General features: G+C 40.4%; 1 protein-coding gene across 2 annotated transcripts in view; it reads right to left on the bottom strand.

Moving 5' to 3' along the window:
• KLHL32 (kelch like family member 32) overlaps nucleotides 1-14,684 on the bottom strand; it is a 117,122-nt gene that overhangs the window by 9,886 nt on the left and 92,552 nt on the right. For both annotated transcript variants that reach the window (XM_071547858.1, XM_071547859.1), the window contains exon 8: nucleotides 5,655-6,381. In XM_071547858.1, coding sequence (XP_071403959.1) covers nucleotides 5,655-6,381 — 727 coding nt within the window. The remainder of the gene's footprint in view (nucleotides 1-5,654; nucleotides 6,382-14,684) is intronic.

Raw genomic sequence — 14,684 nt, 5'->3', positions numbered from 1 at the left:
ACTGTTACTCACTCCCTTCCACGCTGGAAACTTTACTTTTTAAGCCCTCCAAGACCTGTAACTTCCCAAATCATGCATCAGTGCCCCTCCACATGGGGAAGTTGACGAAGCATTCCAAGACAAACCTTGTTCAGCCCCTTCCCACACATGGAAACATTTCGTGTTGCTACAGCCCACTCAAACAGTCCACAAACTGCATTGAAAAAAAACCTTCGAGACATACACTTCCAAAACGACAGAAAGGTAGGAGGCAGCAGATTCAACACCATTTTCCCAAATGACAATTTATAATCCATATTTATAACACGTCTCAGCAAGACCCCCATATGACTCGAGAAATCTAATCCAATCCAAATCCCCCACAAAATCTCACAACTCTCTCAGAAGTCCTCAATTGCTGCGCGAATCTGAGTTCACTGGGAGACGTGTAAAACTACATGTTGGCAAAAAGCTTCCATGTGTATTCCTTCCAGCAAATCCAGGGAATATATAGAAACTCATGACATACACCCCAAGATGCTCTGCTATTTTAAAACAGAAATCTCTCTTCTCTTAGGTGTCTGTGTGTTAAACAAAAGATAATTCTTCCTCAACATGCAAATCCACTGCCTCTTACTTCACCTGTCCAAGTGCAGTGAGGACAGCTGAGCTGGAGCATATTCTCCCACCAGAAGAAGTCCCCTGGAAGATACCAACAGCGGCTCTAATTAATGCTGTTTCACCCCAGATACAATCCAGCTGCAATCAAGAAGGGCACAAGCCACAGGTTTGTCTGTGGACTGTTTTTTTTTAAATCATCAAAGCTGGATGTTTACATTAAATCTAAGAGGAATCACTGCATCAAACTAACAATGTCAATCATTGAAAAGTGTGAGATCTATTGCCTTTATTCAAATATAGTAATAATAAAGACTAGGCCACTGAAGTAATTTTAAGTCTTTGTTAACCTCCTGCTTCTGGTAAATCCAGTGCCAGCCATACCCTAAAATTTTATTTGGCTAGATTCTGTAAATTCCTATTATTCTAGATCTATTTTTGATAAAAGAATTTTATAAGCATTTACTGAGAAAAAATTCCTCTCTTCACAACAGCATACTGATAGTAAAGTAGTGCTTTTCATCCCAAATCACTTACAAACTCAGAATAATTCTCCAAGATATGTTATCACCATCATTTCCTTGGCCAAAATCTCCACCATTATGGAAAAAATAACAGTTAAAAAACAAAAAGAATCTTGAATTTTGAAGAAAAATATTTATATCTTATATGAAATACAAATCAACTGTACAGGATTGGCTTGCTTATCCCTTCCCCCAACTTGAGTTTCTATGTGTATGCCTAGATGTGATTTTAGCTGACACACTTAAGGTCAAACAACTCAGGCCTCTGCAAAACAACAGCATAACACTTTGCTTTAAACAAGACTTTTCATGTGCTAATCTCTTGAGCACCTGAGGCAGAGGAGAAGCCTCATTATCCCAAGATGCAGATGCAGGAATGGCCCAGAGCTGGAGTGCCAGGCAGAGGTTTCCCATCCCTCACTGTCCCCAGGGGCACTACACCTACAGGGTTGGAGAAAGGTTAACATGTATAGAAAAGTAGGTCTCCAGATTTGCATGTGCAGACCATGGAGGATGCAGGGAAGTGAGCACAGTTCAAGTTCTCACTCTTATGGAAAATATTTCCCTGCTTTTATAGGTAATGATTGTTAGTAATGTTGAACTTTGAAGTGTTTGGTATATTTTTTTTAATCTTACACTGAAATACTTCACTTTTGAAGCATGTAGCATGCAATTCATTTGTGAAATTGGTCATGGCATCAGATGTTAACTGGGGCCTGTAAGATCCCCTCTATAAAATTTCCAAACCATCTGCCTGATGCTGCAATGTCAGCACACAGAACTTATTTGCTGTGGTTTAATCCCAGCCAGCAACTCAGCCCCACACAGCTGCTTGCTCACTCCCCCCAGGTGGGATAGGGAGAGAATTGGAAGAGTAAACATGATAAACTCATCAGTTGGGATAAAGAAAGTAAAAGACGTAAAGCAAAAGCCACACATGCAAGCAAAGGCTTCCCACGGGCAGCAGGTGTTCAGCCATCCCCAGGAAAGCAGGGCTCCATCAAGCATAATGGTAGCTCACAAAAAAAATGCCACCACTACAAATATTTCCCCACTTCCTTCTTCTTCTTCCAGCTTCATATGCTGAGCATGATGCCATATGGTACGGAGTGTCCCTTTGGTCAGTGTGGGTCACAGCTGTGTCCCCTCCCAACCTCTTGCCCATTCCCAGCCTCCTTGCTGATTCTGTCAGGTTAAAAATGCCAAAGAGGTGGTAGCAGTTCAGCAGCCCCTCTGTCCCCTGGAACACCACCCACCCAGCTCCTATTGTCAGTGTCTGTTTACAGCATTTTGTTTCACCCATTTCCCTTCCCTGCTGCCTTTGCCATGATCTTATGGTCATTATTTTTGAATCCTTGTTATGTTTGTCCCAAAGGAGAAGCAAAGTAAAGCTGAAAAAGAACCTCAATAATAACAGAAACCCCTTAAGTCTAGTCAGCTTTTGATTGGCAAAGCCTTTAAGAGGGCAAGAGGCTGCAGCAGAGGCACTGAGTAAGTAAACGGTCAGTGTGCAGGTCATGCTTTGATGACTCTCCACAAATACAAGGGCTAGAAACTTACACTGTGACTGTTTAATTTATTCACTCACTAAAACCTGGACACATTTTCATGGTTCCCTTGCCAGCTGGTAGTGGCAGACTGACTTTGAGAGCTCTTTGCTGATGACCTGTACTTTCCAGAAAAAGCAGCAGGGATAGAGCTCAGAAACATCTCTAACTCAGACTAATTTTTTAATTACTTAATTTTAGGCCACATACTTCAAAACTAGGTTCCCTCCTGCATTATTGATTACTTTTATGATAACATCTTATATTCAATGACTAACTGTGACTTTTTTCAGCAGTGACCACGATACAATAAAACATCTCTCTCTACTGTTCCTCCAGCCCTGAATGTACATGTACCGTAAGTTACATTCCAGTCCTAAGCAATTAATTAATAACAGAAAGCTAGCTCCAGTTATTACATCTCTATCTACCTTTCATTTTAAAATAACTCTGTTCAATACCTAGAGGCCAGTTTTCAATCTGTTAGTATGTAATTCACATCAATACTCTACTGAAGTGTAGCATAGTATGCTCTTGTACTTCATAATAATCTGTCAGAATTTAGCAACTCAAAACTTCCAAGCATTTTCTCAAAAAGTATCAAAACGTAACTGAAAAGCCCTGTCTATCTATCTTATTCCACTGCCAAAACATCGTGGCTTTACAACAGAAGTTATGTTGGTAGCATTTGTAAATATAAATGGAAAAATACTGACAAAATATTTTTGTTGTTTTGCCCAGTTTTAAAGAGTTCATTTAATAGGCTTCCACTTACCTCTTCCCCCGATTCTACAGCTCTATTACAGGCATATCCTTGACACAATATCACACTGCACCTTTACATAAGTCCAGGCAGTATTTAAAACACACAGGCAGCCATGCATTTCACCCATGTAACTAAGAACATGAATTAATCCTCAGCATAATTTTCCCTTTCCTAGCATGTCTGGAAAGAATAAATTTAATCTTCATTGAGTCCCATATTTAACTTCAAAATCCCTATCAAAAACTTTCTTGTGTTTTGGATTTTGGAGTTTTTTTGTTGGGTTTTTTGGCATTTTAGGGCTTTTTTGGTTTTTTTGTTGTTTTTTTTTGTTTTGTTTTGTTTTGTTTTCAATTAAATTAAGATAGAAATTATTACTTTTTTCATTTACAGGAGCAAAGACCACACTGATGGATTTCTAGTGCACATTTAATGATTTTGTATGAATACGCTTAACACAATTTCCTAAAAATCCCTGTTCTTCATAGAAACTGACAAATGTAAACTGCAATTTGGGGGAAAAAAATAGTAATCAAGACACAAAAGTAATGTCCATGTATTTGAAGTGCCCACCACAGACACACATCCCTCTCCACTAATAAAATAGGAAAGGTAGTGAATAAGAGGATAATGCTGTGAGCACACCCAGCTGGTTCCTGTACCTGAGTCTCCCTTCAGGATTAAGACACAGCACAAACTCTACAAGACTCTGTAAATGGCAGTTCCTGAAGGAAATGATGCAAATACCTGTCAGGGATCTTGGGTGATTTTCTACGTTTGGTCCTGCTTTTAATTCCAAAGTCATCATTCATGATTTTAGTGTATATTAATAACAACTGATACCTGCTAACTCCCCTGCCAATGCTTAGAAATCCATTCCCATGAGGCACTTAATCCATATGGATAGAAAGGTACATCTGCTAACCTAAACAACATACTTGGAGAAGCACAGTGAAGGCCTAAGTAGTTAACTTAATTTTCCATTCGTATATCACCTTTTCACCAGAGGCATTCCAGACCATATTAAAATCCCCAGAGGGTATCTATAGTGAAGATGCCAATCACTGAACATTTACCTCAAGGGCTGGCCACATTTACTTATTAGCTTTCTTAATAAAAATTGGTACTTCCAATATAACCTTCCATGGCACACATCTTAGTAAAATGGGAATATATTTCTGTCAAACCTTCCATAGACACTATCGACCGTATTCAAAAATGAAATACCAAAAAAGTCACTACAAAGACTGAATAAACAATGTCCGCAATTCCCGTCAATGTAACATAACAATATAATATGTAACATAAAAACACCTCACACTCAGTTGAAAATGATATGTTAGTTTAGGATTATAAGGCCTATACATTCATCTATCTGTGCCATAAAGCTATGATTACTTTCAGACAGTCCTATGCATTCATTATGGACAGAGTCATGGATGATTTCTAAAAGGTCATCTTGGCCTGTTAAAATATCCTGAAGAGCAAGTGGGAGCAATTCATACCTCTGCCTTCAAGCCCTGGAACAATACAAGACAACAAGCACTTAACTGTACATTTCATTTTCAGGAGTTAAGGAATCACAGAATATCCTGAGTTGGAAGGGATTCACAAGGATCATGGAAGTCCAGCTCATGACTCTGCACACGACAGGCTCAAGAGTCACATCATGTGCCTGAGAGCCTTGTCCATGTCCAAACACTTCTTGAACTCTGGCAGGCTTGGTGCTGTGACCACTTCACTGGGGAGCCTGTTCCAGTGACCAACCACCCTCTGGGTGAAAAACCTTTTTGTAACATCCAATCTAAACCTTCCCTGACACAACTTCAGGCCATTCCCTTGGGTCCTGTCACTGTCAGAAGTACCAGACCATACTACAGAAACTGTGCCTTCTGTTTGTTTGTTTTTAGGAAGAACACAGAATTCATCATCTGAAATTTGTCCAAAAGTGCATTATCATTCCCATTCATTTGATTTATGAATGGCAACTATGACATAGTATATATGGTATGTGCATCTTTGAAACACAGAGACTTAGATGAAATAAAATATTGTATAGGTACCTTATGCTCCTATACTTCTAATCAAGATTCAATTCTTTGAAATGCTAGTCTCCTAAGACAAAAGTTATCATGACATAAACCACAGAAGATTTGTCAGTTTAATTCAAGAGAGTATTTTGGTATTTTGTTAGTACCTCAAATTCTGTGAAACATTTTCTACCTGATATCCAAAGAAGACCATCCACCACATATCCTGCATGGCATGAGAGCGACCGATCAAAGGACTGTACAAAGGTCCACTTGTTCTTCTTGGGGCAATAGCGTTCTACTGTAGGTAACACTTGACGCAATTCATTTCTGCCCCCTACGGCATACAGGTACTCATCCACAGCTCCCAGCACAAAGTGTTCCCGACAGTTCTTCATCGGCGCTATCTCAGCCCAGGAGTTAGTGCGGGGGTCATATCGACAGACAGTTCTCACCGCACACGTGCGCCCTGTGGAGTGCTCTGCCTCTCCACCCGCTACAAAAAGAAAGTCTCCCATGACAGCAACACAGTGGTGGCTTCTCCCTACAGGCATAGGTGCTAGCTCACTCCAGTTAGCAATCCCTGCGATATGAACGTTCTCTTGATCTACCGGATTGAAGTATCGCAATTCCTTCACTTTACAGACTTCGCGTTTTTTTCCCCCAATAATGTAGAGAGTGTCTGACTGGAAGCGAGGTCTCGTCCTTGCGGTTTGCCAGACTGGCTGTGCATAGACGCTCTGGTGGTAAGTCAAGGCCTCTTTAATGAGAGCTGTTGCTGTTTCACTTGCTTGGACTAGAGGATGAGTAAGAGCTACAGTATGCAGTGTATCCACATCCATAAGGCCAAAGCGGACATACTGGAGAAGTTCATCCAGGTACTGGTAACGGCAGTTGTGTTCCAACCACCTCACAGCCAGCTAAAAGTATAGGGAAGGAAAGGAAAAACAAGACACTGATTATTTGTGTACAATTCTGTAAAAATGTTTTCTTTTGAAAACTGCTTGCATTCCAAGAGCAGCTATACACTTACCTCAGCAGCAATATCTATCAATCTAAAAATCAGTTACGAAAGCCTATTAGTCAAGAGAAAGACACCTACTAAAGTGCTACCTATACTGTACATAGAAAAACATTTTATTGCACCAGCCCCTCTAAAGAATTTCCACAGTGTTATCAGTTGGCACTACTGCTATGCAATGCTCTTGTCGTGCAATCTGCAATGCTGTAGACCTTAATATCCCTATATCAAGCTGATGGAGTGATAATATAAATGTAGGAACTATGGGATCACTGGATACCATAGGTACAATAGAAAGAAGTAAGACTAATGTCAGAAGATTAGAAAGAAAAGCCTTTTCTTCCCTCCATCTTTCATTCTATTTATGAAAAAATATTGAAGGGATATAACACAATACATACTGAATCCTTCAGTACTTTTTTTCTTTTTCATTTATTTTATTCATAAAGTGGAGAAAGGTGTAAGGGGAACAAAAATTAAGCCAGAGAAGAGAGAAGCACAGAAGAGCCCTGCTAGTTTGGGGCTGAGAGAAAGCAGCAAGAAAAACTCTAAAACTCTTCAGCAATTGTAGCTGCTATCAACAGTCCAAATTAAACATGGTCTTTAAATCACGTAAAGCGTATTAAATCCAACTGAGCCTACAAAGAGGCTGGCACAGCCCTAAACCTTTTCAAGAATTGTTCATTAAGTTATCCTTGAAACCCAGAGTAATGAAGATAGCCAAACTTCCTCAGAAAAGCCATTTCCATGCTCTGATATCCTTTCAGACAGATTTTCCTCTTACCTCTGCAGGAGCTCTACACCCTTCAACTCATTGCCCCATTTTCCACCTTTGGTTAATATTCCAGAGCTCTGGAATATGCAATTGATTCATCTATACAGGATGAAAAGCAGTTTGCTGCCTTCCTTTTTCCCTCCATTTCAGATGCATCTTAATATGTGTGTTGCAGTTTTCACTGAATGAAAAAAGTATCAATACCTATTGGGTCACATTTTTAAATGCCTGTTGAACACAGTTCTCAGTTATTGAAAGGAAACGGCCCTCTTTCTTAATGTTTGGTGATGAAAACTGGATATAATCTTTCTCTGAAGGCTGTAGGAGTGAATAGGTTGGACAAAACTCTTTGATTCTAAAAATCTATGCCCTTCTTGCTTGTACGTCACAATTCAAGACTGTTGGTGCACTATGATATTACTGATTCATGTTTATGCTTATGACTGAGTACTACTATTCCCATCTCTTTTTTTTTTTTAATTTCTTTCTTTTTTCTGAAGGACTTCCACAAAGTGTCATACTTACTCTGTCAATACTAAACTCTCTACTATTTATTTCAGGCCACTGCTCCAGTGTGTCAAGATCATTCTCAAGACTAATTGTATTTTTGAAAGCACTTGAAGACCATTCCACCTTCTGATTTTCTGAAAACATAAACCCCATATTATTCTTTCATCCAAGTCATTATCAAAGACATTGATTAGTTCTGTGTAAGGACAGACTCCTCTCCTTGATACTTCAACTCATTCTGACACAGAACTTGCATAACAGATGTTTCTAACTGGCTGCATGGTAAAAAAAGTTTGGCTAAAGCTTACTGCCTTGTACTGATCATGGGAACATCACATGAAGGAGCTGAAAATAAAGGGTCCTGTTACTCATGGCTTTCATATATGATGTATTATCTTTACTACTGCTTCTGTATTCTGACAGATGACAAACCAAAACCACTTTCTCAGTAGATTAATTTGAAACATTTTTCCTCCCTGAGAACCCCTGTGAAACAAAGAATCAATGAAGGGCAACAAAAATTGCAACAGTAGTTCAGTCAGTTAAATGTATTGAGTTTCAAAATGGGCATTAGATAGATAAATGTAGACTTGTTAGTAAAAAAGGCATTAACCACATACATTTGAAAATGTTTATGGACTTCAAATCATTGAGCTTTATAGTTACATGTTCTAAATCCACCAAACCCATGTGCCACGTGTCTCCTACTGAGTGGTATTAGGCAACTCCCTATTCCTCATCTTAGCCCATGTGATTCCTGAAAGGCACTCTCATCATTTAGACACTTGAAACTGAAGTGAAATTCAGACTATCTTCATCATGCTGAAGGCATCAACAATTTGTACCAACTGGAGGATGTGTGAGTTGCTATACTGACATAGAAGAATTTACAAAAATTGAGTTCTTGTCTGTAGTGACTTGCTATTTTTGGAACTACATCACAGAATCACAGAATCGATTGGATTGGAAAAGACCTCCGAGATCATCGAGTTCAACCCTTGCTCCAACTCCAGTCCATTTACCTCAGTGCCATGTCCAATCTCCGTTTAAAAATCTTCAGGGATGGTGAATCCACCACCTCTCTGGGCAGGCCATTCCAATGCCTGATTACTCTCCCTGGAAAATTTTTTTTTCTGATATCCAACTTAAATTTCCCCTGGCAGAGCTTAAGCCCGTGCCCCCTTGTCCTATTGCTGAGTGCCTGGGAGAAGAGACCAACCCCCACCTGGCTAGAACTTCCCTTCAGGTAGTTCTAGACAGTGATGAGGTCACCTCTGAGCCTCCTCTTCTCCAGGCTAAACAACTCCAGCTCCCTCAGCTCTCCCCATAGGGCTTGTGCTCCAGTCCCTTCACCAGCCTTGTTGCTCTTCTCTGGACCTGCTCCAGCACCTCAATATCTTTCCTCAACTGAGGGGCCCAGAACTGAACACAGTACTCAAGGTGTGGCCTCACCAGTGCTGAGTACAGGGGAAGGACCACTGGCCTGGGCCTGCTGGTCACGCTATTTTTGATACAGGGCAGGATTCCATTGGCCTTCTTGGCCACCTGGGCACACTGTTGGCTCATGTTGAGCTTCCTGTCAATTAGTACCCCCAGGTCCCTTTCTGCCTGGCTGCTCTCCAGCCACTCTGTGCCCAGCCTGTAGTGATGCATGGGCTTGTTGTGGCCAAAATGCAGGACCCGGCACTTGGCCTTATTGAACTTCATCCCATTGGAATCAGCCCATCCCTCAAGTCTATCCAGATCTCTCTGCAGAGCCCTCTTGCCTTCCAGCAGGTCGACACTCCCTCCCAGCTTGGTGTCATCAGCAAATTTGCTGATGATGGACTCAATCCCCTCATCTAAATCATCACTAAAGATGTTAAACAGGACTGGACCCAACACAGACCCCTGGGGAACACCACTGGTGACCGGCCACCAGCTGGATGCAGCCCCATTCACCAGCACTCTCTGGGCCTGATCCTCCAGCCAGCTGCTAATCCAGGAGAGGGTACACTTGTTGATGCTTTTGCTCAGATGTAAAATGGCATCATGGAAGTATCACTTGTGCTACAATGACAGACATTACAGACTGTTTAAAAGACAGGCACTAATGTAAACCCGGTCTTGGTAACCACAAAGCTTTTAAAGGAAGTTTGATATTAATGCCTGTTAATATCTTAGAACTTCATCCATCCTCTATTGACCTCCTTTTGGTCCCACAATACATACTGTATAAACATATATTCATACCTTTCAAAAACCAGACACCTGCATTCATTCTGCATGTGGGATGTGTGATGATCTGCACAGAAGAGATGTACATCTCCATTACAACACATTTTCTCTGTTGTATGAAGTTTGACACAAGCAACTTGGTTCATACTGAGTTAGGTCTGTACTGAGAATAGTCCTGGAGTTGCAAAAACTGTTTCACTGAAACCAGTAAGGTTTAACTTCTCTCTAAAGTCACAAAACTTCCAAATCATCACAGGCATGGTTGCAAATTGATACCAAGATTATGAGATGTATATGAGATATATGATTTTGAGAGGTATATGAGATGTACTATCTATTTGTGATCTTGAACCAAAACTTTCTCCATCCTTTTCTATACTATTTCATACCCATCTATCTATCCTGCATCTTTACGAAAACCTTTGAATCTTTCCAAAATAAGTTTATGGCAACCTCCTTAGGATTTTCTACATGCTGCACCTAAAGGTATCTTTGGTTTACGCTACTTCCACCTGTCCCTTCTGACAAACAACTGCAGTACCAATGAGGAGGGCAAGGTGAATCTCGGCCAGTCTTTTGTGCAGGTTGCTACTGGCTCTTATCAGACTTCAAATTTGAGGTTAATTTGCAGTGGAAGATTGTATTTTACTGTATTAATTAATAAAGCAGGACTAAGAACCCTGCACATCAGTAGATCACCTGGATGGTCTGTAAGCATTTGATAATCATCAGAAGAGCTTTGCTGGGTGTTAGGAAGGCATGTGAGGTCTGCAAATCACAATGTGTTTAGAAGCTCCCATCCAAATCAACTCATGCTACTGTTCAAACACAATTTGACTACAGTACTCTGTGTGACCCACACCTAATCTGTGACAGAGAAAAGGATGTAAGAGCTAAAAGCTATAATGATCTTGCTATTTGTAACAGTAATGATTACTTTGTTTTTAATGCCATAAATTCATTTTGAGTCCCTACTTAAAAATAACTACTAAGAATTTCACCTGTAAATGCAGGTATTTGTATGTATATTTACAGAATACAGGACCAACTCCTGAATTGTGATTCAAGGTTATGAAACAGGTGATAAGGTTTTAGGGACACTCACAAACTTAGACTTCTACATTGGTTTTGCAGCACATTGTTATGGTGTTCTCTTGCAGAACATGGTGACTTATACTATGGAGGCACGGAAGAAAACTGAGTGTGGGGGAATAGATACTCTAATCACTGGATGGCTTGGCAGCTACTGGAAGGCTGAAAAAGTTCAGAAGAAAGAAAATTTAATTCCAAAACAAGTATTTCACTTGTAATAGACACTAGTGATCTGTAACACAGTTCTGAATTTCCTTCAGTGCAAAGGAGCCATATGTAATTCTCATCAACATATGAGCTGCTTTTTGCTGACGATGCTGCCCTCGTTGCTCACACAGAAGCAGCTCTGCAGCACTTAACATCCTGCTTTGCAGAGGCTGTTGAGCTTTTTGGGCTGGAAGTCAGCCTGAAGAAGACAGAAGTTCTCTACCAGCCTGCACCTCAGGAAGTCTTCCATCATCCTCACATCACCATAGGCAATTCAGAGTTTAAGTCAGTCCAGCAGTTCACCTATCTGGGAAGTATCATTTCCTCAGACGGTAAGATTGACAAAGAGATAGACAGCAGGCTAGCAAAGGCATACAAAGCCTTCAGAAAACTCCATAAAAGAGTCTGGTCCAATAAACACCTGAAGAAAAGTACAAAGATCAGTGTCTACAGAGCCATTGTACTGTCTACTCTCTTATATGGGTCTGAATCCTGGGTCATCTACCGCCACCACCTGCGGCTTCTTGAACGCTTCCATCAGCGCTGCCTCCGTTCAATCCTAAACATCCACTGGTCTGATTACGTGACCAATGTGTCTGTTCTTGAACAGACAGGGGTCAGCAGTATCAAGGCCATGCTGCTGAGAACACAGCTGCGCTGGGCAGGGCACGTCTCCAGGATGGAGGATCACCGCCTTCCAAAGATTGTGCTCTATGGTGAACTCGCCACTGGCTGCCGCAAGAGAGGAGCCCTGAAGAAGAGATACAAGGACTCCCTGAAACAACACCTGAGCCTTGGCCATATTGACTGCCACCACTGGTCCACTCTGGCCTCCAATCGGGATTCATGGAGACATACCATTCATGACGCTGCTGCTTCCTTTGAGAATGCATGGAGAGTCAGTCTTGAGGAAAAAAGACAACGCAGAAAGAACCGTTCCTTGCAAATACCACCTAAAGAGACGTTCTGCTGTGCCTTTTGTGACCGGACCTGCCTATCCCGTATCAGCCTTTTTAGCCACCAGCACGCTTGCAGCAAGCGTGGATAGTGCCCTTCCCAAATCTTCGTTCACAAAGCCTAGCCATGATGATGATGGTAGAGATGGAAACTTCCATGTACAATACCAACAAACATCTGGATATTTATCAACACAATCTATAACACCTTTACTCAGGTTTTGTTTAACCCAGACTTAGAAACCTGACGCCTATGTAGAAACTTCAAAATTCACCCCATCTATACGGTAATTATAATGCCTGTTTTAGCTGCTTTGGCAGTAACAATTAGCAACTATAATCAGTATTGACAAAATAAACTCAAAGCCATTATAGACTTTATGATGCTGCAAAAAAAGACATTCCAGCTTCTCTAAGGAGATACCAATAGCACTTGAAATTACAACTGTGTTTAAAATGCTAACAAATAAGCAAGCCAAAAAAAAAAAAAAAGATCATCCACAATTTTGAGGTTTAAAATATTTGTATCTCTGCTAAATAATTTACAAAAATAAGGAAAAGCTCCTACTCCTTCTGCCATATAGGCAAATTCTGTTTAAACTGCTAGAAGCTTCTTTTCTATTAATTTTAATGTATGAATGTGTAAGAAAAGGAAGCTACGGCCCAGTGCCTATATCAACTTTAATAAATAATATATTTTGCCATATTCATCTTCTAAACTAAGTAAATGACAAAAGCAGACCCTCAGAAGGACAGGGTTTTCAAACCAGATTAATTCTCTTATTCTAATGCCTTAACTCAAAGGATTCTTCTTCTCCAAGGTTACATTATACGATTTAGCAATAGAGTAGTGCATTCTCAAAACAGAAAAGAGATAGAAAAATATGCTGTGGCACAGTTGGAGCATACATAGAAGTACACTTGCATGTCGGGTAGAGATTTCATTGCTTTTCCAACACCTGCTCCAGCTTCCAGCCTAAGTCACACAGCCTCAGAGTGCAGTCTTCCCGTCCCTGCTATTAATGGTGTATATACCACACACATCCCACAGCTGGAGAGAGCACAGAGGCACTGGAGGTTAAAGCTGAATTAGGAGTTTCACTCCTGTTGAAGACAACCCAGCATGAAGTAGTTATTTTGGGTTGCCAGCTACCCCCGGAAGGAAGTGAGCCCATCACACCTGTGCCTTGCCTGTTCAGCATCCCCCTGCTATCCATCTCACATCACTCTGCTGGGAAATGTGCCAGACCTTCACTTGACATCACAGCAAGTTTCCTGATCAGAAAAGCCAAGCTACTTTACGAGTGCAAAAAGCTTGACATACTCATACTTATTAGATGCAGGTTCACTCAGAAACTACTTTAAGTCACAAAGTCAGTGTCAGGGAAAGATTTTGTTCACAGAGCTCCAAGAATGCAAACAGCTTTTTAAGCCTGGGTTCTGTGAGAGGGACCACAGGAACTCCACTAAAATCATGTTGGTCTGCTCTTAAGTTGATATATTCATTGGACTGCAAAGGAAATACGCTACTTTATATTATGTAATACGGTGTCTGATAACTGAGATGAAGTAAAAGAGTGGCAGTAGTGGAAACAAGTGGGGGGTTGAAGTGTTGTCTTTTGGGGGGGTTGTTTGTTTTAGCAACAACAAATACAAGGAAACAAATTTTCTAATGTTTTAAAATAATTAATTCACACTGTCTCATTAACATAAATGGAAATCTTAATTATAATAACTTAGTGAACATTCTCATTTTAGGAGAAAAGAAAATTTTAAATATGGAAACAAAAGCTGAGAGATGTATTTTCCTGGACTGATATCAGATGTATGCAACACAAATTACCAAATTTGTACACGACAGTCTGATGACAATATACACCGAAAGAGAAAGAACCACAAATCTTCTTTCAATACAAATCTCACCTGAGCAGTCCTTCTGTTTCTTAACGTAAGGAAAATACTCTGGCCAGAAAAAAAAAAAGTCAAATTAATATCTTTGTATCCTTAGCATATTGGACAGTGCTACAGATCTGATCCTATTGATTGATAAGCCAAAAAGAATCACAAAAGCAACACAATTACTACAGCATTCACCTTAAAGGATCACCATGGGAACTTGTAAAAGCAAAACTTTGACTTTACTAGTTCAGTCTTTGAGAACCCTGGAAATACACATTTTGGCTCTAAACTTGCACATGATTTTGCCTTTTATTGGAGTTTATCTAACTCAGCAAACCTCTAGGTGTTCCAGACTGGAACCTCCTCAAAACCACATCTCACAGTAGGCAATGAAGAAGGATTTCCAATGGGCCTGACTCTGAATCTCTAAAGGGTCTTAACTCTGCCTCTCTCTCTAAAAACTACAAAGGACAAAACCCAGGGGGGTTAGGATATTCATTTAAACATTTTATTTAAGTAGAGTGAACTAAATTGGTCCGTATCACT

This window comes from Pithys albifrons, chromosome 2 (assembly GCF_047495875.1).
Source record: "Pithys albifrons albifrons isolate INPA30051 chromosome 2, PitAlb_v1, whole genome shotgun sequence".
Lineage (NCBI taxonomy): Eukaryota > Metazoa > Chordata > Aves > Passeriformes > Thamnophilidae > Pithys > Pithys albifrons.
This window is presented reverse-complemented; position numbering and strand designations above follow the sequence as displayed.